General features: G+C 38.2%; 1 protein-coding gene across 21 annotated transcripts in view; it reads right to left on the bottom strand.

Annotated features, from left to right (window-relative positions):
* The window catches only part of DLG1 (discs large MAGUK scaffold protein 1), a 236,920-nt gene extending 213,931 nt beyond the window's left edge, over positions 1-22,989 (bottom strand). For 9 of the 21 annotated variants that reach the window (XM_077883972.1, XM_077883978.1, XM_077883979.1 and 6 more), the window contains exons 1-4: positions 22,816-22,988; positions 21,801-21,867; positions 20,524-20,655; positions 6,031-6,197 (exon numbers count right to left, since the gene is read on the bottom strand). In XM_077883972.1, coding sequence (XP_077740098.1) covers positions 6,031-6,197; positions 20,524-20,655; positions 21,801-21,819 — 318 coding nt within the window. In that variant the 5' untranslated portion in view covers positions 21,820-21,867; positions 22,816-22,988. Of the gene's footprint in view, positions 1-6,030; positions 6,198-20,523; positions 20,656-21,764; positions 21,868-22,008; positions 22,144-22,775 lie in introns of those variants that run through there. The other 12 variants (XM_077883967.1, XM_077883970.1, XM_077883977.1 and 9 more) reach the window with 7 other exon arrangements.
* Positions 22,990-23,504: the final 515 nt, after the last annotated feature.

The raw sequence follows: 23,504 nt of genomic DNA, 5'->3' as shown, positions 1-23,504 counted from the left end.
TAAAAATAATCTCTATGACCAATGTGGAGCTATCCAGTTTCCTATCATTTCTTACTGATAATCACTTAGATTGTTTCCCCATTGATTTTTGTTAATACCACAAATAATACTGCAATAAACAAGCATATATATGGATATATATTAATAATTTATGTGACTGCAGCTGTAACACATGCTATATTAAAGGATATGAATATATACTGTTGTCTTTCAGAAAAGCTGCACCACTGTACCTCCTACCAACAGTAAAAGAGTTTGTTTCCTCACATTTAATTAACCTTTGACAATCAAATTAGTTAAAAGTACTCCCATTGTCAATGTGATACGCCTGCTTTTAAAGTAAGGTTGAGCATCTCTTCAAAGACTTATTTGGTCCACTGGCCGCATTTCTTTTTCTCTAAACTGCCTATTCACATCCTTTAGTCGCTTTTCTATTGAATGTTGATGTTTTTCTTATTTATCTGTAAAGAGGTTTCTTGAATTGAGGTTGGAAATTAGTCCTTTTTCATAAATGTAACAAATTTCCCCCCGGTATATTTCTCAATTGTTTAATGTATCTTTTCATACAGAAGTTCTATGATCAAACTTAAACAATCAAACTTTGTGATGTCCACAAATAAATTCCACAAAGTCGGTATTCTTTTTTTTTTCCTTTTCACTTTATTAAGTGGAGTCCAACACAGGGCTTGAACTCTAGACTGTGAGATCAAGACCTGAGCTGAGATCAAGAGTCAGATGCTTAACTGAGTTACTCTGGTGCCTCCAAACTCAGCATCCAGTTTTCTTTTAATTTTTCAGGATTTTGTCGTCATGCTCAGAAAAGCTTTCCCTATCCAAAATTCATTAATAGGATTACTTTTATGGTTTCACCTTTTTTTTTTTTTCTTTAAACCTTTGACTCTTTGGTTGGCCTACAAAGTATTATCAAAAACAGAAGTGCCGAGCAGCCCAGGTGGCTCAGCGGTTTAGCGCCGCCTTCAGCCCAGGGCCTGAACCTGGAGACCCGGGATGGGGCTCCCTGTGTGAAGCCTACTTCTCCCTCTGCCTGTCTCTGCCCGCCCCCTTCTGTGTCTCTAGTGAATAAATAAAGTCTTAAAAAAAAAAAAAAAAACGGAAGTGCCATAGACTGAATGATTGTTTCCCCCAAATTCACATGTTGAAATGCTAAAACTCTAATGTGATGGCATTAGAAGGTGGGGCTTTTGGGAGGGGATTAGGCCATGAGAGGAGACTTTATGAATGGGATTGTGCCCTTATAAAAGAGATGCCAGTGAGCTCCCTCACCCCTTCCTCAATGTGAGGACACTGAGAAAAGAGCCAACAATGAACCAGGACATGGGCTTTCACTAGTCATTAAATCTACCAGTGACTTGATCTTGGACTGCCCAGCTTCCACGACTATGAGAAATAAATTTGTGTTGTTTGTAAACTACCCAATCTGTGATATTGTTACAGCAACTCAGAAACTAAATAAAACAGGATACTGCATCCTTTTCTGTTGGAATTTCTCATTAAATCCAGCAATTTCTCCTACTCTCACATCTTGCTTCCTTTCAAATATGCTTCCTTTCAAATACTCTTCCTTACCATTTCTAAAATTCACTCTTATTTTAGGATAGATCTGTTTCCATAAACATGACAAGTGCTCATTATTTTTAAAAAGTAACAGAGAAGGGACCCCTGGGTGGCTCAGCAGTTGAGCTCAGGGCGTGATCCTGGGGTCCCAGGATCCAGTCCTGCACTGGGCTCCCTGCGTGGAACCTGCTTCTGCCTTTGCCTCTATCTCTGCTTCTCTCTCTGTGTCTCTTATGAATGAATAAATAAAATCTTTTTAAAAATTAAAAAATAAAAAGTAACAGAAAAGTTTAAAAAAAGAAAAAATCCCCATCACCCAGAAACAACCATTAATATAATGCAAACATTATTCCAAACATCTCAACTAGGTATATGTTCAAAGTAGAAGACAGAAATACGAAACACAAAAAAGTTCTAAGAAAATGAGATATCATGTCACTATAAAAATAAATGGCATGAATTTTCATTTTACTACATCAAAAGAAATAGAAGAAATAAAGTTATAAGGGCACAAATTGACAAATGAGGATCTGGCAAGTTAGATCAGTTACCAACTATAACAACAACAACAAAATGGACAAGAAAGAAAGTGAACAAATGCTTTATAAGACAAAAGATGTTCACTTTAAGAGAGTAAGAAAAGCATGCCCGGAAATTGCTCAATCTCAAATACTTTTTCCAAAAAAAAAAAAACCCTCCTTACGACACTCCTACACGAACATAAAGAGAGACAGTAAGACTGCGTTGCATGCAACTTTGTCACAAAACATTACCTTACTACCTATATTTATTTTTAAAGGGGGGGGGGGGGCATAGGGAGAGGGAAGGAGAATCCTAAGCAGGCTCCACGCCTTGTGTGGAGCCCAACTAGGGGCTGGATTTCACAACCCTGAGATCATGACCTGAACCAAAATCAAGAGCTGGCCACTCAAGCAACTGAACCACCAGGCGCCCCCATTATCTTACTTTATTATCCAAGAATTAGTGGACAAGTGCAATAATAACCTAAATTTTAAATTTTGTATAAGACAAAATATTTTCATGATTTTCCTATTTTTCAAGTTATAGTGAAATAAAAACTTCCTCTGCATTTGTTTTAATTTGAGTCAATGGATTCTCCTCAACTACAAAACAAGTAAGGTGAATTAAATGATCTAAGTCTCTTTTTAGTCCTAAATACCATGCCTCTAAGAGTCCAAAGAGATCAAATCAAAGGTCACTTAGCCAAGTTTTCTGTCCAAATTAAGCATAGATGGGGAGTAGGGGATTATACTTTCCTTCTCTTAGAGGACTTGCAAAAAAAAGTAGAAATGAAATCTCTAAACATTCCAGGTTTGTTTTTTTCTAAGTCCTTATGTCTATCCTCCATCAGTTTCAAAACTACTTACATTTTTCAGATTAGTATCTATCAGGGTTTTGTGTCTTCTCTGCAAAACTACTTTCTCTTTAACTGAACTCAGATTTGATACACACAGATCTTCCCCTTTTTAAGAAAATCTTGCATTTGATGAACACATCTCCCTGTTCTTGTTACTAAGTCCATCCATGAATGGGTATAAATTTCAAGTATACTGGAGCATTTTCATTGTGCCAAGCCCTAAGCAACATTTATAACCATATTTCCTTCTCATCCATTTTCCTAACTAGTAAAATCTGTCATTTGTAATCTGAAAATTCTTATTCCCCTATTCTCCTGTTAATATGTCCATATTACACTTTTTTAGGAGATGGAGAAACCAACACCACACAGAGCATTTCTAGGTACCAGCACCTCATTTTATAAAAGTTGAAATTTTCCAATACTTCTTTTTCTTAAGATTTTATTTTTAAGTAATCTCTATACCCAACATGGGGCTCCAACTCACAACCCTGAGATCAAGGGTTGTTCACTCCAATGACTGAGCCAGCTGGGCACACCTGAAATTTTCCAATACTACTCTTGATGGAATTCAACGCATTGTTGATCTTTCTGACTGAAATCTATTACGGAAATTAACTTGCAACTTGCAGAACTATCCACTTACTTATTTAACCTTAATGACCATTTACTTTTACTTTTTACTGAGCCAGATATTATCTATAAAAACAGGCAAATAAACTATAAGAACTCTAAGCTTTATACTCATAGTTGAACATAATAAATCAGACTAGAAAAAAAATCAGAAAGTAATTAAATAAGAAACTCAATTCTCTTAAAAGTTAACATGTTTCCTCAAATGCAAAATTTTTAACCTAAGACAATAAATGTGAAATATAAATTGTGTATTACTGATTAACATTTAAAAAATCTATTTGGAATCGATCATAAGTGCAAATGATATATCAACAAAAGGGAATGGAACTGAAATGATCCCAGAGAGTGACAGAAAAGTAATTTAAAAAATAAAGACACAAAGACAATACAACCCTAGACTCTCTCTCTCTAATCAAAAAAATATATATAAGTGCAGACCAGGATTAGTAAAAAGAACTGTGAACTGGGTATTAAGAGATGAGAAATTCAAGGGTAGACTTGCCCAAACTAGCTAAATAGGCTACGTCAAATCATTAATTTTCTTCTGGATCTCGATTTCCTGATCCTTAAAATGAGAAAGAGGAATTAGATGTAGTCCCTGCTCTGAAATTTTACAATCCTACGTGATGTAATATGAAAAAGAAAACTTACAGTCTACTTCATTACCAAAGGGCTGTCTGGTTGCTCCCACCACTACTTTCCCCTGATTTATTACTCACCAAACAGAGGCTGATTCAATATTCCAGGCAATTCTCTAGTACAAACTAGAAGGGACTAGAATCAAATTCAGACAGACAACCAAAATTCAAATGACTAATGTTTCTCAGAATCCTCATTACAAAATGCTTCATATCTAACTCTAATACTTTTACCTAACTCCACCAGCAACAGTATGTCACAACAAAAAAAGATTTTAAAATAGTTTTTAAAACTTAAATAGTTTTGACTATAGAAAAATGCAGAAACCGATTTAAGATTTACTGATCAAAAAATGAACTACTGGGACTTCATCAAGATAAGCTTTTGCACAGCAAAGGATACAGTCAACAAAACTAAAAGACAACCTACAGAATGGGAGAAGATATTTGCAAATGACGCATCAGATATAGGGCTAGTTTCCAAGATCTATAAAGAACTTATTCAACTCAACAGCAAAGAAACAAACAATCCAATCATGAAATGGGCAAAAGATATGAACAGAAATCTCACAGAGGAAGACATAGACATGGCCAACCTGCACATGAGAAAATGCTCTGCATCACTTGCCATCAGGGAAATACAAATCACAACCACAATGAGATACCACCTCACACCAGTGAGAATGGGGAAAATTAACAAGGCAGGAAGCCACAAATGTTGGAGAGGATGCGGAGAGAAGGGAACCCTCTCACACTGTTGGTGGGAATGTGAACTGGTGCAGCCACTCTGGAAATCTGTGTGGAGGTTCCTCAAAGAGTTAAAAATAGACCTGCCCTACGACCCAGCAATTGCACTGCTGGGGATTTACCCCAAAGATTCAGATGCAATGAAACGCCGAGACACCTGCACCCCGATGTTTCTAGCAGCAATGTCCACAATAGCCAAACTGTGGAAGGAGCCTCGGTGTCCATTGAAAGATGATGGATAGAGAGGATGTGGTTTATGTATACAATGGAATATTACTCAGCCATTAGAAATGACAAATACCCACCATTTGCTTCAATGTAGATGGAACTGGAGGGTATTATGCTGAGTGAAATGAGTCAATCGGAGAAGGACAAACATTATATGGTCTCATTCATTTGGGGAATATAAATAATAGTGAAAGGGAATAGAAGGGAAGGGAGAAGAAATGTGTGGGAAATACCAGAAAGGGAGACAGAAAATAAAGACTCCTAACTCTGGGAAACAAACTAGGGGTGGTGGAAGGGGAGGGGGGTGGGAGGTGGGTGACTAGGTGACGGGCACTGAGGGGGGCACTTGACGGGATGAGCACTGGGTGTTATTCTGTATATTGGTAAATTGAACACCAATAAAAAATAAATTTATTATGAAAAAAAATTTACTGATCAATCTTTAGTGAGTTTTAATACTGCAATCTTTGAGCCAAATACAGAGAATCTTTGGGGTAAATGTAGTAACTAATCTGCCCAGGACTACATTCTATTTCTAAAAAACAAACAAACAAACAAAAACACCAGAGCAAAACCATCTTTTCAAAATACGATTTCATTGAGGTCTCTCACACAAAGTATTTTTAGGAGTCTAAAGCAAGTATTTCAGATCTTGAATCATTCACATGTTAGGAAAGGCACACCAGAGATTCTGAGCTTTTCTCTTCAAAATTATTTGTAATCCCATATTTCCACATAATACCCATTTTAATAAAGTGAAAAAACGTAGCCACTCCAATAAATTGATTATTGAAAAATTTTAGCCTCAGGAAAACTTTTTTATCTTACCTCTACACTAGGGCTAAGGCTACTTGGCAGTGTTTCTGAAGTCACAGTAGTGCTTGGAAGGCTGGAAATTTCCCAAGTATTCACAGGCTGTATTGGTTCAGACTGCTTTGAACGATCTATACATTTTGGATTATCCAGTAAGGTCACTTCATAAAATTCTTGAATATCTAGAGGTACAGAAAGGAGGAAAAAAAAAAAAAAATCAGAAGTATTTAGATTTTCTAATTAAACTACTCATTGCTAAAACAGTAAAACTCAAAAGCAAACTTTTAGTCTAGATTAGTAAAATAAGCCTAATCTTATATTTAATCAGTGAATGTTTTCTCATTTTAGTATGTTATAATCATACCAGAACTTGCAGAGCATAGTATAAAAATCATATGCTTTTTACATTTCAAAGTCAGTGCTGAGTTCAAATCTCTATTCCATCACAAATTAGTTACCTGTTTAAGCAAGTTACTTAACCTCTGATAACTTGCCTCTTACCATGTGGATTGTTACAAGGACTGAGCATAATACATATAAAGTACACAATGGCACATAATAGGCTCCAACAGATGGTAGCTAATATCATTAATATGAATTTTGAAGACATGAGTCATTACTGGTATTTTACCTTTATACCACCAATATCTCAATATAAACCCATAGTGTAGTTTTATTTACTTTTACTTTTATTATTTGTTAAAGATTTTATTTATTTATTCATGAAACACACAGAGAAAGAGGCAGAGAGAGAGAGAAGCAGGCTCCTCGTCCGGTCCGCCTGATGCGGGACTTGATCCCCAGACACCAGGACAAATGCCTCGAGCTGAAGGCAGATGCTCAAACGCTGAGCCATCCAGGTGTCCCACCCCTCATGTAGTTTCAACTATCCTTTTAACCAAAGTAAAGCAAACAAAAAAGTTAAATACTAAATTAAAGACTGTACATTATATTTAAAACAATTAATTAAACATGACAAAACTCTAAAAAGAATCCATAAATTTACTTAAAGTAGCACAAAATGTTACTTTGCTGTCAGTTAGAATTATACAAACTTAGTATATTAATACTAATTGATTCTTCATGCCATTCAGAAGCTCTGAATGGTAGTTATATAATGTTTAAGTTCATCACGATTAGTTCTTTACTCACATAGCAGTGTATTTTGAGTTGATTTTTCAAAAGGGAAAAATTATTATTCTAACAGCAAAGGTGGGGCATTATCCTGTACAGCACCATGCACAGATGCAAACATTCAGATAAAATACCTTTACTTTATTTCTATGATGAAAAGATCAATATCTCCTTTAAAAAAACAATGTCAGAAGACAATAGAAACAAAGTAATTCCCTTTTAATAACCAACAGAACTGTAGAACTTTCTAAGAGTTTATAAAAACTAAGATGATAGTATCAACCTACTTTGCAAGGTGTTAAGAATATTACTAGAGAAAACTTCATGTGAAATGATTTTGTAAACCATGAGTAACTAAATAAAACTGTTCACATAACCATCATGAAAAAATAAACTCAAAATTCAGAGCATCAGAGCAAAGTGTTCTTACCAAAAATTGTTTAACCTGAACCTCAATCGAGCCATCAGAACCAACTTCTAGTTATAAGAAATACAGAGGCTAGAGAAACAAGTTAAAATGCCACCAAAAAATAAGGAAAAAAACAGATCCAGAAGGGGGACATTCCACAAGACAAATGGACAGTTTTTTTTTTTTTTTTGAAGGTTTTATTTATTCATTCATAAGAGACACAGAGAGAGAGGCAGAGACACAGGCAGAGGGAGGAGCAGGCTCCATGCAGGGAGCCCGATGTGGGACTCGATCCCGGGACCCCAGGATCCCGCCCTGAGCCAAAGGCAGATGCTCAACTGCTGAGCCCCCAGGTGTCCCTGGCCAGTTTCTTTAGAAAGTCAATGTCATGCAAGGGAAGAAAAATTGTTTGAAAGGATTTTTTTTTGGTATAAAGGAAACAAAAAAAGACACAGCAATCAAAAAAGACATAGCAATCAACTGCAATATCTGAGACTTGACTAGTGAGTAGGAGTAGGGGATATAAAAGATTGTGAAAGGGATGCCTGGGTGGTCTAGCGGTTAAGCATCTACCTTTGGCTCAGGGTGTCATCCCGGGGTCCTGGGATCGAGTCCCACATCGGGCTTCCCCGCAGGGAGCCTGCTTCTCCCTCTGCCTATGTCTCTGCCTCTCTCTCTCTGTCTCTCTTATGAATAAATAAATAAAATCTTAAAAAAAAAAAAAAGATTGTGATAATTAGGGAAATTTAAATACGGACTATTCCAGAAAATACTAGAGATTTTTTTGTAGAAGATATACATGTGTAAGTAGGTATACATTTCAGTAGAACATATATTTCTAAATATATAAGAAACACATATTTTATAGATCTATAGAGAGGAGAGTTATCTCCTACAAAAAAATGAAAATGTCCAAGTGCACTAAATGTTGTGCAACTAAGTATTAATTGGATGATTACCAATCTCAAAATAAATAGCCCACATCACTATGTAAAAACTTTATTATATTTTCTATTACTGTAAGTCAAGTTTGAAATCTTAACTTTCTGTGACCTTTTATTCTACACTTAAAAGAGAAATACTGCTATATTAACCTTCAAAAACATCACTAACGAATATCTAGATCTTTTCTACAATGATGAAAACATTCTATAGCTGCACTCTCCAATATGGTAGCCACTAGCTACATATGGCTATTCAGCACTTAAAATATGACTAGTGTGAATGAGGAACACGTTTTATAATTTTATTTATGTTTACTTTAAATAGCCATCTACAGCTAGTAGTTATCATACAGTACAACAAAGATATAGACTAGTATAATTTGGAGTAACATTTTACTATCTAGAAAGATCAAGGAACAAAGCGTTCCCTATGTGAATTTTCCAAAAGTTCACTCACATCCTGCTACTGTCAACTGAAATGATTCTTCTATTAAAAAGTCCTTTCTAATTTGCTGTATCTGAGCTCTTATGGACTGAAGAATCAAATATTCATATAATTTTAACTATATCAAGCTTAAGACAAAATAAGCTGAGTAAACACCCATTAGAGTGGCTATTATCAACAAAAGAAAGTAACAAATAGGGACGCCTGGGTGGCTCAGTGGTTGGGCGCCTGCCTTTGGCTCAAGTCATCATCCCAGCATCCGAGATCAAGTCCCCACATCGGGCTCCCTGCGAGGAGCCTGCTTCTCCCTCTGCCTGTGTCTCTGCCTCTCTCTCTCTCTCTCCCTCAGTCTGTGTCTCTCATGAATAAATATATGAATCTTTAAAAAAAAGAAAAAGAAACAAATACTGATGAGGATGTAGAGAAATCAAACCCCATCCATCTCTGTTAGGAGGAGAAAATGATGATGCAGCATTGAGGAAAACAGTAGAGTGGTACCTCAAAATGTTGAAACATAGAATCACCATTTGATCCAGCATTAGATCCTGGGTATACACCCAAAAGAAGTGAAAGCAGGGACTCGAACAGATATTTATACATCGATGATCACAGCAGTATTATTCCCAGTATCCGAAAGGTGAATACAATTCAAATGTTCATCTACAGATGAATAGTTAAAAAACAGAATGTGGTATATACAAAGGACATAGTATTATTTGACTTTTTTAAAGATTTTATTTATTTATTCCTGAGAGACACAGAGAGAGAGAGAGTGAGAGAGGCAGAGACACAGTCAGAGGGAGAAGCAGGCTCCATGAAAGGAGCCCAATGTGGGACTTGATCCCAGGACCCTGGGGTCACGCCCTGGGCCGAAGGCAGGCACTAAACTGCTGAGCCACCCAGGGATCCCCTTATTCAACTTTTAAAAGGAATACAATTCTGATACATTTTATAAAATGGATGGATGAATTTTGAAGACACTACACTAACTGGCATAAATCAGACACAAAAAAACAAATATTGTGTGATTCTACCCTTATATAAGTACCTAGAATACTCCAATTCATAGAGACAGAAAAGTTGTTACTGGGGTAAGGAAGGAATGGGGTAAGGAGGGACTGGGGTAAGGTGGGAATGGAGAGTTATTGTTTAATGGGTACAGAGTTTCAGTTTGGGATGATGAAAAAGGTTCAGAAGATAGACTGAGTGGTGAAGGTCACAAAATAATGTGAATGTACTTTAATGCCCCTAAACTGTACACTTAAAAAATGGTAAATTTTGTTACATATATTTATCACAACAAAAAGTAAGCTGAATCGAAGAATCTAGGGGAGCTTAAGTGAGTAAAGTGCATGGAATTTAGTCTGTTGGAATTGTAATATCTACTTTAGCTATTTAGTTATCTTTGTTTCTTACTGAGATCAAGATAACTGACATTGCCAGACTGTTACTAGATTACTATCTATCCCCAACTTAAAAAGAGACTTATCAAACGTGGCTAACTAAAAACATATGCAAAAGGACTGAAATAGTTAACACATGTAGTATAGTGTGGTATTGCTCCTGATATGACAATCTGTCACAGTTATTTATCACCTTCCTTTAAAATATACACACACACACATCCTTAATTTTGACCTATATCTCATCTTGACCAACATCCCATATATTTTTTCATTTGTCGACCACACCTCATCTTTAGGATATCTCAAGACTATAAAGATAAGCAACATAATAACACTTCTTCAGAAATGATTTCTCCATCACAATTTATTCAGTTACTTCAGTACAGATTTTTCAAAGGTGCACCTAATCAAAAAGGGTACTCTGGAAAAACTGGACACAGACCGAGCTTTTCTTAGGAGTCCAAAGTACTTATATTTTATATTTCCCATGCTATCAGCAGTCACTATTCTTTATAATCTACATTTTATATGTCAGAAGATAATTGTATCACTGATCATAACTAAAAAGATTTAGCAAAAAAAAGTTAGATTATTACTAGGACAAGAAAAATATTTCTACAATAACATTTTAAGATTCAAAACCTTACTTTCTACTTCTTCTTTAGATTTTTCTAAACTGGGGAGTATAATATTGAGTTCCATTAAGCTAACTAGCCTAAAGTAAAACAGATGTTACTACTACAAACAGAAGTCAAATATAAGACAAAAACAAATTCTAGTATAATCCCAATCTCTCCTGAAAACTTGTTTAACGTGCTTAAGTCTGAAATTCCAAATTATTCCCAAAGACCAACCTCATAAAAATAAAGAATTAAACCAATGAGTCTACTCTGAACGCTTAAGACATTCAAATCAATGAATACTAACAGAGTGAATACTCTTTTTGGAAAAGGAATAAAAGAAATAAGAGATGAGATATAACAATAATGTCTGAGAGAAGAATACTGAGAAAAAAATATATTAACACTAAAAAACCAAAGAACGTCATTTAAAAACACTTAAAAAAAAGGTAAATTTCTGGGACACCTGGGTGGCTCAGCAGTTGAGTGCCTGCCTTAGGTTCAGGACGTGATCCCAGAGTTCCAGGATTGAGCCCCACATCAGGCTCCTGTATGCAGCCTGCTTCTCCTCCTCCCTCTGCCTGTGTCTCTGCCTCTGTCTCTGTATCTCTCATGAATAAATAAAATCTTGAGGAAAAAAAAAAGATTTCTATAAAACTTGATGACTGTATTTTAAGGTGCTACAGAACCTTACACACATTTATTTTAAATTTCTATTACTACACATGTATTAAAATTTTTGAAAATTAATCAGCTCTTTGATAAGACAATGAAAAATTCTTTTTCAATTATGGTTTATATAAGTTATTTATATGTTTCTATGCCAATTATATCCAATATCAATAAGGGCTACTCAAAATTATACCAAAATATAGACTGAAAAATGTAATCACAGCAAAATAATACTTCAAAAGTCCCATCTCTCAATACTATTTTATCAGAAATTGCTAAATTTACTATCACATGTAAAATGACAGTCCTTCAACAAACCTATGCAAACATTTCACTTGAGTCGGCTCTAATCTTAAGTCTTTAATATAAAAATGTACAGAAAATGGGAGAATATAGAAGTAGTCAAAATGACTGCCATTTAACAGACAAGACTAATTCCACTCATCTGAAAGGCTGACCCAGATATATACCAGACATATAATTGACTGATTATATTTTTATTTACTACTCTAAAAACACTTATTTCCTTTTTAAAATAATGACACTAAAATAATGCACTAAAGCAAGCATGAGAAAATGGAGAAATAATAAGACATGCATCAGAGTAAACTACCCTTTAGTTGATTCACAATTGAAAATGTTAATTTTAATTGATCCTACTGTATCAATCTTAACAGTCTATAACTATTTGCCATTTATAGTCTGGGAAGTGCTTCCTCTGTTTTGAACTAAACCGGGTCCCCAGAAAAACAGTTCCTGAACAAAGATGTAAAGTATAAAAGCTACAACACTTATGATATATAAAATTAGAAATATAGAAACAATGGAACAATAGAAATTTTCTATAGAGTTGAAAATTCTAAATTAAATTTGAACACACAAAACTAATCCAATGGAATAGAGAATCATTCCTATTACCAAAAAATATATATATTTTGGGGAAATCACTTACAGTCACATATTTCAGAACTCTCCAAATTTATTTACTTTTATTTTTTTTTTAGAACTCTCCAAATTTAAATAAAACTTTAAGTAAAACATGTTCATTTATCTTTGTTACTTTCTTAAAGAATTCAAAGTTAGTAAACACTACGAGTAAGGCAAGTACAGAATTCCAGAAATACCCTCAAAGGAGATTGAGGAAAAAAATTTTCTAGCTTTTAATTACTTTTATCATCCCAAACAGTAAAACAGAAACATTTCTGACCATTTTCTCAAACAAAAAAAAAAAAAATAAGGATCAGAGTAAGAAGTCTAAATAGTTAAGAATCTGTAATAATTTAACACAGTATAGGACAACATCTCTAATCTATGAGAAAATATCTTATTTCATGGAAAAAATATCAAGACCTTAACAGACACCTCAGCAAAGACATTATTCACATGGCAAACAAGCATATGAATGATGCTGCACTTATGTCACCAGAGAAATGCACATCAGAGCATCAATGGGATCCACACCAGCGCTGAGCTGGCAGAGGCACCTCCACCACCACCACCACCACCAACCGTGACATTCTCTAAAAGGCGAACTAACAGAGACAGTAAAAAGATCAGTGACTGCAAGGGCTAGGCGTGGGAAAGAGGTGAAAAAGCACAATACACAGAATTCTTGGGGCCATGCAACTATGCTGTTTGACACGAATGGTGGGTACATTTCATTATAAATTTGCCTAAACCTATAGAAGGTACAAGAGTGAACACTGAGGTGAAGTAAGGATTTTGGAGGATAATGATGTGCCCATGTTAAGTCTGTTAATTATAACAAGTATACTATTCTGGTAGGGGATGTTGATAATGGGGACAGGAGGTAAATGGGCAATCTCTGTATCTTCCTCTCAATTTTGCTGTGAACTCTAAAACTGCTCTAAAAAATAAAGTATTTAAAAAATAAAAGAAAATATGAGCTACCATGCCATGAAAAGATATGAAGAAAACTTAAATGCATATTGTTAAGGCAAAGAAACCTGTCTGCAAAGGCTACATACTTATGATTCTAACTGTATGACATTCTGGAAATGGTAAAACTATGGAGACAGTGAACAGATCAGTGGTTGCTAGTGGCTCAAGGGGAGGGAAGAAGGGATGAACAGGTGGAGCACAAGAGATGTTCAGGGCAGTGACACTATTCTGAATGATACTGTAATAGGGATAACATCAGAGCAACAAATATGTCAAGTTTACCAATGTATAACAAAACAAGTGAACCCTAATGTAAACTATGAACTACAGTTAATAACAATATATTTATTCTGGCTTACCAACTGTAACACCAACACACGATGCTAACAAGAGAGGAAACGGAAAAGGGTTTGTAAAGGAACTGTACTTTCCACTCAATTTTTCTGTAAACCTAGTACTAAAAAAATAATAATAATTAAAACCAATAATTTTTCAAAATGTATAAGGGGTATATAAGAAGTAACATCTATATTTTAAAAAACAAGCAACTTATATTTTAAAAAAACAAGCAATATCACTTTATTTCATGACAATTGCCAAATGTATTAAAGATTTAAATGTTGAAAAGAGATGCCATGAAAGAACTTAAATATAAGTAAATGCTCTTGGGATCCCTGGGTGGCGCAGCGGTTTGGCGCCTGCCTTTGGCCCAGGGCGCGATCCTGGAGACCCGGGATCGAATCCCACATCGGGCTCCCGGTGCATGGAGCCTGCTTCTCCCTCTGCCTGTGTCTCTGCCTCTCTCTCTCTCTGTAACTATCATAAATAAATAATAAAAAAAAAAAAAATAAGTAAATGCTCTTATTATCCTGGGGGTAAGGAAGCTTTTCTAAGCATAATGCCAAACGCAGAAAGCACAAAAAGTATTGATAAACCTAACCCGTGGGCCAGCCCGGGTGGCTCAGGGGTTTAGCGCCACCTTCAGTCCAGGGCCTGACCCTGGAGACCCGGGATCGAGTCCCACACATCCGGTTCCCTGCATGGAGCCTGCTTCTCCCTCTGCCTCCCTCTCTTTCTCTCTGTCTCTCTCTCTCTGTCTCTCTTTCTGTGTGTCTCTTGTGAAAAAATATTAAAAAAAAATAACCTATATTTTTTTAAAAAACCAAAGTTTAAAAACAAGTAACAAGAGAAGCTATTTGCAACTTGGCAGACAGAATTAATACCCCTAATGTAGATATTATAGCTCTACGATTTTTATAACTCAAAAAAGAAAAGGGAAAAAAAGGTGGTAAAAATAGAAAACTGAAAATTCTTATACCATTGGGTTATTTGTGCAATCAAATATATAATAAAACATCAAAATTAATAAAATATATTCCATATAACACAATAGAAAATATTAAAAAGGATGATACCTATTTTGTTTAAGGCACAGAAATCATTATTCCACATACTGCCTAAAAAATTAAATGGAATATAATCTTTCTGAGGGTAACTTAACAAATTACACCAAAAGCCTTTTTAAAACGAAAAATCCCAGGGTGCCGGGGTGGCTCAGTCAGTTAAGCATCTGCCTTCAGCTCAGGTCATGATCCAGGGACCCTGGGATAAACCCTGCGTTAGGCTCCCAGCATTTGGCTCCCTGCTCAGAGTCTGCTTCTCCCTGTCCCTCAGCTCCTCCCCACTGCTTAAGCACTTGCTCTGCCTCAAATAAATAAAAATATTTAAATAAAAATAAAATAAAATGCAAATCCCTCAAGCAATTAATTTCCAGGAATTTATCCAAAGGATATAACAATGTAGAACAAAGAGGCATATACAAATGCAACGTTGTTTAAAATTCAGAAAAAGTATATACCTAAGTACTCCTAGGAAATCATTAATAAAACTACAATACACCTATACAGTGTAAATACGGTCATTTAAGATGGTGCAAATCTGATATGGAAAGATATCCAATGATAAATTTTGAGACATGAATAGTTAATATGTATATGCACACTACGTACATTTAAGCAAATTTAAATTCAGCACCTCCTTTAACCAAAAAGGGCAATTCTGGCCTATCAGTCAACCCAATGGGTCAACATCACACATTAAAACTGAGAAGGGAGAAGACTGTTCCCCTAGGTAGTCTCCATTTTCATGCGCCTGTAATAACGTGAGCATCTCTATACTCCACTGCACTGAGTCTGATTCTAGAATTATGTGCATGATTCAACTTACTCAAATCTCTAAAGTCAGACTGATCCTGAGCCCAGGTTTTTCTCCTGTGTGCAAGAAAAGCTGATGAATTCTTGACCCTGTAAATAACTCCAGGGATCTAGACTAGTATGAAATCTTTGTAGACTACTAAAGTTGTCTCAAATTACAGATAAATCTAAGAATCATAAATAACCTCAAGCCAATATGGACCTGAACACCTGGGCTCTGACCTATAATCAAACCATATCCAGTCTACTTTACTTACAAATTTTCAAATGTAAATACAGAAAATGAGAATACACAATCAAATATATTAAGTATATTAAGTTTTCACATTTTTCTCACCTAATCAGAGATTAAAATTAAGCAGAGTTTTTCTCCCATTTATACAGAAATAATCACCAAAAATGAACTTTTGGGACTTCATCAAGATAAAAAGCTTCTGCAGAGCAAAACAGTCAACAAAACTAAAGGAACAACCCAGGGAATGGGAGAAGATATTTGCAAATGACACATCAAATAAAGGGCTAGTATCCAAGATCTGTAAATAGGTTATCAAACTCAACACCTAAGAAAAACAATTCAGTCATGAAATGGATGGAAGAGATTTCTACAAAGAAGATTTATACAAGGCCAAAAAGCACATGAAATAATGCTCTGCATCACTTGCCATCAGGGAAATACAAATCAAAACCACAATGAGATACCACCTCACACCAGTGAGAATGGTGAAAATTAACAAGACGGGAAACAACAAATGTCTCAACAAATGTGGAGAAAGGGGAACCTGCTTGCACTGTTGGGGGGAATGCAAGCTGGTACAGCCACCCTAGAAAACAGCATGGAAGTTCCTCAAGAAGTTAAAAATACAGCTACCCTATGACCCAGCAATTGCACTGCTGGGGATTTACCTCAAAGATACAGATGCAGTGAAACGCCGGGACACCTGCACCTCAATGTTCACACCAGCAATGTCTACAATAGCCCAACTGTGGAAGGAGCTACGATGTCCTTCGACAGATGAATGGATAAAGATAATGTGATATATACATGATGAATAAATATTACTCAGTATCAGAGAGGACGAATACCTAGGTTTTACTTCAAAGGTGGATGGAACTGGAGGGTATTATGCTGAGTGAAATATGTCAATTGGTGAAAGACAATTATCATATGGTTTCATTCATATGTGAAATATTAAGAAATAGTGAAAGGGACCATAAGGGAAGGAGGGGAAACTGAGTGGGTAAAAACAAAGAGGAAGACAAACCATGAGAGACTCTGAACTCTGGGAAATGAAGGGTTGTAGAAGGGGAGGTAGATGGGGCGAAGGGATAACGGAGTGACGGGCATTAAGGAGGGCACAAAAGGAGAGGAGCACTGGGTGTTATAGTATATGTTGGCAAACTTAATTTAAATGAAATTTTTTAAATTTGGGGGAATAAATTTCAAAGAAATGTATATAGTTTATGGATTTTTAAAAATATAACTTTAAATATTCAGCTGTAAAGAAACTACTTATCAGCTGAAACTCAAAATTAGTAAAATCTTTCCTGCTTTCAATAATTTTTAAATCTGGGATCCCTGGGTGGCGCAGCGGTTTGGCGCCTGCCTTTGGCCCAGGGCGCGATCCTGGAGACCCGGGATCGAATCCCACATCGGGCTCCCGGTGCATGGAGCCTGCTTCTCCCTCTGCCTGTGTCTCTGCGCCTCTCTCTCTCTGACTATCATAAATAAATAAAAATTAAAAAAAAAAAATTTTTTTTAAATAATTTTTAAATCTTCAAGCCATCCTTTAAGGTTACTAACAAACATCAGAGCTAGGACAATGATTGTCGTTTCATTGAACTGAGGATATCAATTCCAGGATGCACCATTATTTCATGTGCCACTAAGAATGTAAAATCATTCCCAACATACATCAGTCGTAAAATGTATCCCAAATTCAAAGGCATTAAAATATTTAAAAATTGTTATCTCAGAACAGATGTGATGCAGTATGTACATGCTTATTCCTCTGAATAACCCCCAGGTACAGAAACCTCATCTATATACATATATCAACTACGGAGGAAAGGAGAAAATAAATCAACATTTCTATAACACCAAAACCCCAGGGCCCCACACAAACTTCTTTTAAATGCATGAAAACAGTCAATACAAACTACTAGCTCAAAGAATCAATAAAGAATTATGCAGACAGCAAATCCAAAGTAGTAACTACAACAATTCACTACAGCCTAAGGAAATGATTTCTAAATTCTGGCAGCCAAGAACCTAAGCACCAAATGACTTTTAAACAACTCAGGTGGTCAAGACCCATGTTTCAAAAAAAAAAAAAAGACCCACGTTTCCTTAAATCCAACAGTCCACAGGTACCAGCTCAGAAAACAGAAAGCCACCTACTAAAGGAAAAAACAGTTAATCCAGGATTTCTCAGCACATACTATGAACATCAGACTCTAGGCTAGCTCAGGGGAATGTACAGGTTTAAAGTACACTACTATGCTGTTTCAAGAACATTGGTACAGGTACAAAGCAAAAAGAAAATCTTACTGACCTAAAAATTTTCATCAACGTAAAAAAAGTAATAAAGGTTAATAAATTAACCCAATTTCAATAAACACAAAAGAATGCACTTAATTCAGTAAACAATTAATTTAATTACAGTGTGGAAACAAAAATCTCTACTAAATTTACCCATTTCAAAATTCCTAAAATCTTTTACTTTTCTTAGACCAAAATTTGATATTGCCTCCTATAAAACATTAAAACATAAGTAAATCCAAATATCAAGGTATATTCACAATCAATGAAATTACACAGGACTAAGGAGATTGACAAATATAAACTTACTACAGGACTAATTCTATTAGGATTCAATTGTATATAAGAACAGATAAACATTCAAAACAGGCAAGGCAGGATATATTTTAAAAAGCCCTTCAAACATACCTTCCAAATCTATCTCCAATCTACAGAGTAAGTCTAAGAAGTGTAGATTCTGTTTAGCTACTTTACTGACCATTTAATTTTCTTAAGTCGCAGACTTCACATAGAGGACTACATCCATCTATGTCTATAGGTAAACGAGGACATACAAGTCATACTATTTTTTTCCTAATCAGTGACTCTTAAATAAAACATTCCTAGGTTTAACGTTGATTTAGAAAACCAAATAACTAAAAATGTTTCCCTTCCCTTTTTGCTGTTTTTTTTAAGAGGAATCTAATTTGATCATCCATTTGTACCTCAAACATCAGGGCTTAGAAATTCAATTGTAAAAAAAAAGGCCATCAATTTAAACCAAAAAGACAGAATGTCGATAATTTTTTAAGATGGGTCACAGTTATATTGTTAATTATACATATGGCAGTTAGTTATATTGTTCTCTCTATTCTTAGGTTTTTCAAAGTCGATAATATTAGATTTAAAAATTATTCGGGTGTACTGATCTTCCTTAAACTTTCTTTAATTTTAAAACAAATTTAGCAGAGTATCAATTTAGCATTAAGTTTTTTGACAGAATATGCTAACTTGAAGGTAGTCCACAAACTCATCAAAAGTTGCTCTATCAAGAAATATTAGGTCACATCGACTTGGAAGTTACTAAGGAAATAAATGCAATATAATGAAGTACATGTCCTATTTACAGAGTCAACAATTAATTAAGAAATTTTCATTCTCAGAATTGAAAGGGAGAAATTTTCTACTTCAGTGGTTTACACACTTTTCTAGGTACCTAGAGGAGAGGCCAGAGATAAATCAACTTGTTTCATAAATTGGGAACTGTGTACAAAATATAAGATTTTGTTTTAAAAAAGAATCTAGCTACTTTAAAATCAGAGTGGAGGGGCTAAAAACCATTGTTCTATTGCATTCACATTCTATAACTAATATAGTGACTTAGAAAAGGTTAAAAAACTTGTGTAACATCATTCAATTAACAGCAGTAAAAGGAACGGAATTTAGGACTCTTGACTATTTGCCCAGGTCTACTTTAAAACAATGGACCACCTTAAATTTAGGTTAGTTATGAATGATATTGTTTTAATTTTCCTGTCTACAAAATAATATTAGACAGAATCATCTCTATGATAATTTCTCAGGCCTAAAATTCTAACTCCTGGGCAGCCCAGGTGGCTCAGAGGTTTCAGCCCAGGTATGTGATCCTGGAGACCCAGGATCGAGTCCCACATCCGGCTCCCTACTGGGAGCCCGCTTCTCCCTCTGCCCGTGTCTCTGCCTCTCTCTCTCTCTCTCTCTGTGTGTCTCTCATGAATAAATAAATAAAATCTTTAAATAAATAAAATAAAATAAAATTCTAACTCCTCGAATGCCAAGTTTCAACAGAAGTCTATATTAAGGAGATATATATCCTCAAACGTAGCAGAACTCTTCAAACATTTTCAGGAACTCCAGAGAAATAGAGGTCAAATATAGAAACAACCTAATAGTTATTCAGCCTTTATTTTTTTGGATCCTGAAACATTTTTGCAACTTCTCCATCTTCTAGTAATTAATGCTCGGGATATAAAGCACTGTCACCGAAGACCACTGAAATAATCACACTGAATGGCTTTTTTGGTTATTAGGTATTTTTGGAAAGGATATTGGCCTATCAAACATACAACTCCCTGGATGTTCAAGTTACTGAGTGCCTTACAGAGAACCAAATACGTCACTCTGTTAAGTTTTAAAATAAATGAATTCAGAGGAGCATTAAGCCTAGCTGATGTATAATGGTCACAAATAAAGTTTTAATTCTCACCTATTAAAGCCTGAAAGAGGTTGCTCTGAAAAATGTTAATGACTCGTTCTATGGAACTTCTGAGCTGTCTGTCTTCAGTTTGGCTTAGTTTTGAACGATATTCTTCCAAAAGGTGCAGTGCTCTCTGGGTGTCTGGGAAGGAAACAAGAGTTTGATTAAAATTACACATATACAGTTATTACACACTACTTATGCAGCAAATCATCCTACAAGACATCTCAACACCTCCCCAAATCCTTTAGGTCAATCAACGCTGCTACACTCACACACACATATATTCCTTAGAATAATTGAAACATTTCTAAATGTATGTCACAGAAAAAGGAGGAAGATAAACAGTTGGTGATAAATGTGTAGTAGTCTAAAACAACACAAGGCTGTTTGATCAAAGTATCAGTTAACACAGCTTTAGCCGATCCGACATGCAAAAGCAGATTACCTACAATTTGTTATTATAATCTGAATCTTGGGGGATCCCTGGGTGGCTGGGCGGTTTAGCACCTGCCTTTGGTCCAGGGCATGACCCCGGGGTCCAGGATAGAGTCCCGCATCAGCTCCCAGCATGGAGCCTGCTTCTCCCTCTGCCTATGCCTCTGCCTCTCTTTCTCTCTCTATGTCTATCATGAATAAATAAATAAAATCTTTAAAAATAATAATAATAATCCGAATCTTAACTGTTTCAAAACACCAGTTCTTATAGCCAGGTTCCCATGACTGCTCACAAAAGAGTGCCTAAGATCATAAAGTTAAAATATCAAAAAATAAATAAATAAAGTTAAAATATCAAAACACCAATTAAAGAGTCTTCACGAAGACCTTTCAGAGGAGTGAACAGGAACCTGCCTCTCGAGAGCCACTACAGACCGCGATGCCAGAAAAGAAAAGTTTGAAAACGACACTGACAGGTGTCCGTCCCCTCCAGGATAGGCGGCTTCGGTCTCCTAACAAGCAGGGAAGGGCGACGACGCCGTCTTATCAGAGTCCAACATTTTTATTTTGTTAAAGATAGATTTATTTATTTATGATAGATAGATGATGGGGGCGGGGGGGGGGGGGCAGAGACACAGGAGGAGGGAGAAGCAGGCTCCCTGCAGGGAGCTGATGCAGACTCAGTCCAGGACCCCGGGGTCACGCCCCGGCCCAAAGGCAGGTGCTAAACCGCTGAGCCCCCCAGGGATCCCCTAATCCAACATCTTTAAAACACAAATCAGAACACAGACACAACACTCTCACTCACTCACCCGCACGAGAAGAGAGGTCCCGAAATAAATTCTCACCTTGCTTCCGGACCGGCATGTTTTTTGTTTTTTTGGTTCCCTCCAGTATCGGAAAGAGGGCACACACCTTTAAAAAAATTAAAAAAATAAATTAAAAAAAAAAAAAAAAAAACAGTAAGGGAACAACCGAAGCAAAACAAGAGGATCGTGGTGCTAAGTTGCATTCCTCCCCTGAACTCTCAAAATCGCGGAAAACTCCCAGCCGTACCTGAAGAAGGGGCCACACCCGCTGCCCAAGTTTTCCCAAGTGAAACAGCAGGGTTGGGGGGGGGGGGGGGTCCCAGGAAGCTGCCCCCGAGGGAGGGCCCCCCCGCACAGGGACCTGCAGCTCCGGCTCCCAGGGGCGCTCGGTGCCCGGACGCGGGCCCGGCCGACGCGTGCAGACGCCCCACCTGCTCCGGGGCGCGGGGGCGCAGCGGCGCGAGGCTGGAGGCTGCGGGGACACGGGCCCGCGGGCCCCACACCTGCGGCGCCAAGTTCCCGCGAGCGGCGTGCGCTCGGGACGGGCTCGGGGGCCGCCCGCCCGGCCCCGCCCGGGGCTCGAGGAGCCGAGCACGCGGGGGGTGAGCGAGCCGGGGGGGGCGGGGAGGAGGAGGAGCCGCCGCCCCCGCCGCCGCGCCCGCCGCCGCCCCACCCCCGGAGCGTCGCCTCCCTCCCTCCCTCCCTCCCTCCGCGCCCCTCGCCGCTCGGCCCCCAAACTTTCCGCCAAGATGGCGGCCCCGGAGCTGGCCGGCCGCGCCCCACGTGACCGCGCTCCCAGCCAATGGGAAGTGAGGAGGCGGCGGGCGCCCACCCCGGGCTCGGAGCGCCGCTGCCTTCGGGGCGGCAGGGGGAGGCGGCGCCGAGGGGCCGGGGCCCGGCGCGCGGCCCCGCCGGCCTCCCCGCGGACGGGCGGCCCCGGCGCGGCCCCGCGGCCCGACGACTGGGCGCGCGCTCCACAGGTGGCCCGGCGCGGCCCCCGGAGCCCGCCCTCACCTCGCCGCAGCCCGCGGCTCCGAGCGCGACGCGACCTCACCTACAGCAGGTCCGGGACACACATGCCGACACACCTCGTAACGTCCCTACACGCGTGCTGCCTCCGCCTCCGCGCGCGGCGAGGTCCCGGCGCCCCCGGGGAGCGGATCCCCGGCCCCGAGGAGCGGTCTCGCGGAGGAGTAGACCGCGCCGCCCACGTCAGGGGCGCGGGGGGCGGGGCCTGGCCGGGGAAGGGGCGGGGCCTGGCGCGGGGAGGGGCGGGGCCTGCCCGCCGCGGGGGCGGGGCCTGGCCGGGGAAGGGGCGGGGCCTGGGTGGGGGCGCGCTCTCCGCCACTACGTACTGATGCTTTAAACTCTCGGGCATCGCTGGGGGCGCGATCCTGGAGCCCCGGGATCCAGTCCCGCATCGGGCTCCCTGCGTGGAGCCTGCTTCTCCCTCTCTGTGTCTCTGCCTCCCCCCCCTCTCTCTATGTCTATCATGAATAAATAAATAAATAAATAAATAAATAAATAAATAAATAAATAAAATCTTTTTTAAAAAATAAATTATTCGCCCGTCAGTACAAGTCTTTTGGGGGGGAGGGGTTGAAAAAAGAAGGGCTTGTAAACTAGATTGAGAGTTTGAGGCGTTTGCTCCTGGAGGGTTTTTAAGTCTGATTAAGTCTAAGCGTGAATGCATTGAAGGGAGGGAAGAAAACCCTGGTTCCCTCTTTCCCTTGCTCGTTCATC

The sequence above is a fragment of the Canis aureus genome, chromosome 35, assembly GCF_053574225.1.
Source record: "Canis aureus isolate CA01 chromosome 35, VMU_Caureus_v.1.0, whole genome shotgun sequence".
In the NCBI taxonomy this organism is placed as follows: domain Eukaryota; kingdom Metazoa; phylum Chordata; class Mammalia; order Carnivora; family Canidae; genus Canis; species Canis aureus.
This window is presented reverse-complemented; position numbering and strand designations above follow the sequence as displayed.